This window comes from Sardina pilchardus, chromosome 11 (genome assembly GCF_963854185.1).
Source record: "Sardina pilchardus chromosome 11, fSarPil1.1, whole genome shotgun sequence".
Taxonomy (NCBI): domain Eukaryota; kingdom Metazoa; phylum Chordata; class Actinopteri; order Clupeiformes; family Clupeidae; genus Sardina; species Sardina pilchardus.
In genome coordinates, this window is record NC_085004.1 from 657501 (window position 1) to 662500 (window position 5000).

Genomic DNA, 5000 nt, shown 5'->3' on the forward strand with positions numbered 1-5000 from the left:
GGGGAGCAGAGCAGAGATTATATATAGATAGGAAAAAGCTACCATCCCCACTAGCTGACTCTTTCTCTCTCTCTCTCTCTTTTTCTCTCTCTCTCTCTGTGTGTGTGTGTGTGTGTGTGTGTGTTTCAGGATCACTGTTTCTATCATGGCTGTGTTGTTGGTTGGGGAGACTCTAGTGTGGCACTCAGCACCTGCTCTGGCCTCAGGTAACACACACACACACTCACACACACACACCACGCACACATACACTCACACATACACACACACACACCACGCACACTCACACACTCACACACACGCACACACCACGCACACATACACGCACATAAACCCACTCACATAAAGACATACACATAATACATACAGTATATGCACTATATTGCCAAAAGTATTGGGTCACCTGCCTTGACCCCCATATGAACTTCAGTCACATCCCATTCTTAATCCATAGCGTTTAATATGACGTTGGTCCCCCCTTTGCAACTAGAACAGCTTCAAGTCTTCTGGGACGGCTTTCCGCGAGGTTTAGAAGTGTGTTCATGGGAATTTAGTGGGTTCATGGGAATTTAGTGTGTTCATGGGAATTCTGGACCATTCTTTCCTTAGTGCATCTGTGATTGGCTCTCAGTCTCCGCTCTAACTCCTCCCAGAGGTGTTCTGCTGCTGTGATTGGCCCTCAGTCTCCTCTATCTGACTCCTCCCAGAGGTGTTCTGCTGCTGTTATTGGCTCTCAGTCTCCTCTCTGACTCCTCCCAGAGGTGTTCTGCTGCTGTGATTGGCTCTCAGTCTCTGTCTGACTCCTCCCAGAGGTGTTCTGCTGCTGTTATTGAAGTGAACGGCGTCAGCATCAGGAATGCTGGAATCCCAGAATGCACCTCAGCCCTTTGTGGCATAATAGCGCTGATGATGCAGTGTGTGTGTGTGTGTGTGTGTGTGTGTGTGTTCTAATGATGCAGCTGCTGCGGTGTGTGTGTGTGTGTGTGTGTGTGTGTGTGTGTGGGTTCTAATGATGCAGTGTGTGTGTGTGTGTGTGTGTGTGTGTGTGTGTGTGTGTTCTTATGATTCTGTTCTGATGCAGTGTGTGTGTGTGTATGTGGCTCTCTTCCCAGGGGTGTGGTCTCACTGAACTCCAGTGTCAGTTACATCATCGAGCCGCTGGCCAATCAGACAGAGCCGTGGGGACACGCCCTCTTCCGTCATCACCATAGGGACCAGCGATATGCAGAGCAGCTGACAGAGCTGATTGGTGGAATGGCCCATCCACACCATGGTAACCATGGCAACAGGGTGAGTGCTGGCGTGGTGCATGATGGGAAATGATGACGTCTGCATAAACTCATGGAATTTCCTGGAGCTCGGGTTGAGGTCAGGTTAGGGTCAAAGGTCATGGGTTAGGGTCAAAGGTCATGGGTTAGGGTCAGGATTGGGTTAGGGTCAAAGGTCATGGGTTAGGGTCAGAGGTTGTGGGTTAGGGTCAAAGGTCATGGGTTAGGGTCAGGATTGGGTTAGGGTCAAAGGTCATGGGTTAGGGTCAGAGGTTGTGGGTTAGGGTCAAAGGTCATGGGTTAGGGTCAGAGGTTATGGGTATTCATGACTGAACTGCGTGCTGGATAATGATGATGGCAGAGTAATGCATGCTGGGAAATGATAGTCATGGTGGGTATGAGTATTGAGGTGCATGCTGGGTAATGCTGGTGAGGTGCATGCTGGGTAATGCTGGTGAGGTGCTGGTGAGGTGCATGCTGGGTAATGGTAGGTGCGTCTCCACAGGAGCGGAGGGACATCAGTCGGGACATGAAATATGTGGAGCTGCTGCTGGTGGCCGACCATGCAGAGGTCAGAAAACAGCAACAACAACAACAACAACACCTATAAACAACACATTGTAAATAACAACACTGTAAACAACAACAGCACCTTATAAACAACACCTTGTATACAACAACAATACCTTATAAACAACAACACCTCATAAACAACAACAACTCCTTATAAACAACAACACATTGTAAATCAACAACAACTTAGAACAACAAAGCCTTATAAACAACAATACAACAACACCACCTTATAATCAACAACATGACCTGCAGATTACAGATCAACAATACACAGAACCCACAGACTCAGAAATACACTATACGCACTTAGATTACGGATTACAGACTCAGAAATACACTATACGCACTTAGATTACGGATTAAACCACTCACTTTACAACAATGCATGTTATGACAACACACATATAAACACTTCAAAACCTGAAATTCTCACAGAAGACAATTGTGTTTCTGTGTGTGTGTGTGTGTGTGTGTGTGTGTGTGTGTGTGTGTGTGTGTGTGTGTGTGTGTGTGTGTGTGTGTGTGTGTGTTCAGTTTGTGAAGCGGGGCCAGGACAGAGAGAAAGTGAAGATGATACTGATGGAAGCTGCAAACTATGTGGACAAGGTACACACACACACACACACACACACACACACACACACACACGTACACAAACACACACACACACACACACACACACACACACACACACACACACGTACACACACACACGTACACAAACACGTATACAGACATGTTAACACACACACACACACACACACACACGTACACAAACACACACGTACACAAACACGTATACAGACATGTTAACACACACACACACACATACACACGTACACAAACACACACACACACACGTACACAAACACGTATACAGACATGTTAACACACACACACACACACACACACACGTACACAAACACACACACACACACGTACACAAACACATATACAGACATGTTAACACACATGCACACACACGGACACGGCTTGACACACACTTGTTCTGCGCTAGTACTACACGGCTTCACACACACGTGTTCTGTGCTAGTACTACACGGCCTGACACACACTTGTTCTGTGCTAGTACTACACGCGTGACACACACTTGTTCTGTGCTAGCACTACACGGCTTCACACACACGTGTTCTGTGCTAGTACTACACGGCCTGACACACACTTGTTCTGTGCTAGCACTACACGGCTTCACACACACGTGTTCTGTGCTAGTACTACACGGCCTGACACACACTTGTTCTGTGCTAGTACTACACGGCGTGACACACACTTGTTCTGCGCTAGTACTACACGGCTTGACACACACTTGTTCTGTGCTAGTACTACACGGCTTGACACACACACGTGTTCTGTGCTAGTACTACACGGCTTGACACACACGTGTTCTGTGCTAGTACTACACGGCGGTGGGGGTGCGTATCGCAGTGACGGGGTTGGAGGTGTGGAACTCTGGAGATCAGATCAGCGTGTCGGAGAACCCGTTCTTCACGCTGAGTTCCTTCCTCACCTGGAGACGGGAACACCTGAAGCGCCTGCCCAACGACAACGCGCAGCTCATCACGTGTGTACACACACACACACAACACACACACACACACACACACACACACACACACACACACACACACACACACACACACCTGAAGCGCCTGCCCAACGACAACGCCCAGCTCATCACGTGTGTACGCACACAACACACACACACACACAACGCCCAGCTCATCACGTGTGTACACACACACACACACATACACACATTATTTTCGCAGAGAGAACGCATCATATACGACACTGAAATTTGCCCTTTGAAAATAATTTAAAATATATAATTCATAAATGTTGTGTTTGCCAAAGAGAAAGTATAATCATCTCCAAATGTGTATATAATATGCTACATTACAGCAAACAGGCTGCACATGTACAGGAAAGGTGTTATGTCCGAGATAGTCCATAAATTCAACTCATCAACTTCGTAATCCACCGGCGATTTACTGCTGCACAGTGCTATGCCGCCTGAAAAACTTGCGTATGCGAGTTCAGACTAGACGTGAGATTTGAGCGTATAGCACCGATCCCGTTCACATTGATAAATGCCATACTTTGCGTGGAAACAAGCGTACGCCTGTTTTACGCCTGTTTTTTGGTCGTACGCACGTTTCATAAATGAGGGCCAATATGTGCACTCATCAACCCTGTAGGAACCATTTACAGTAATACTGTTGGTGTTGATATAAACATTAATCAATAACCTCCACCATCATCAAACATGTTCTGAATGTGTACGCAATAATCCACTTCACCGCAATCCCAGAATTCATAGTTCAGCCGCCTCTTATTTCACCACTACTGTACATCCCTGCTGATGATGTTGTTGTTGTTGCTGTTGTTGTTGTTGTTGTTGTTGTTGTTGATGATGTCGTTGTTGTTGTGTGCGCAGGGGCAGGTCCTTTCAGGGTACCACCATCGGATTGGCTCCACTGAATTCCATGTGTTCTGAGTACCAATCAGGAGGAGTCAATTCAGTAAGACAACCAATCAGTTGCATCTCCTGTTCTGTTAATCAGTGATATGCACAGAGACGGTTTATAAAGACTTTAACATTGTTTTCAACGTTGTTCTATTTTGTTCCATCTGTCGCTTGCTTTGCTCTGCTATTTTGGATGAGAAATATGATGCGCAATAGAACATAAGAGCATATTTAACGGATTCAGTGTAGACAGACAGCATTGTTACATATGTTTTAATGCTACATATGGTGTAATGCTACATATGTTTTAATGCTACATATGGTGTAATGCTACATATGCTACATATGGTGTAATGCTACATATGTTTTAATGCTACATATGCAACATATGGTGTAATGCTACATATGGTGGTATGCTACATATGTTTTAATGCTACATATGGTGTAATGCTACATATGCTACATATGTTTTAATGCTACATATGGTGTAATGCTACATATGCTACATATGTTTTAATGCTACATATGCCACATACAGTATGGTATAATGCTACATATGCTACATATGGTGTAATGCTACATACAGTATGGTGTAATGCTACATATGGTGTAATGCTACATATGCTACATATGGTGTAATGCTACATATGGTGTAATGCTACATATGT

General features: G+C 45.3%; 1 protein-coding gene across 2 annotated transcripts in view; it reads left to right on the top strand.

Moving 5' to 3' along the window:
• adam19b (ADAM metallopeptidase domain 19b) overlaps positions 1-5000 on the top strand; it is a 20103-nt gene that overhangs the window by 3877 nt on the left and 11226 nt on the right. For both annotated transcript variants that reach the window (XM_062548542.1, XM_062548543.1), the window contains exons 5-10: positions 130-206; positions 1113-1290; positions 1774-1839; positions 2379-2450; positions 3260-3426; positions 4303-4387. In XM_062548542.1, coding sequence (XP_062404526.1) covers positions 130-206; positions 1113-1290; positions 1774-1839; positions 2379-2450; positions 3260-3426; positions 4303-4387 — 645 coding nt within the window. The remainder of the gene's footprint in view (positions 1-129; positions 207-1112; positions 1291-1773; positions 1840-2378; positions 2451-3259; positions 3427-4302; positions 4388-5000) is intronic.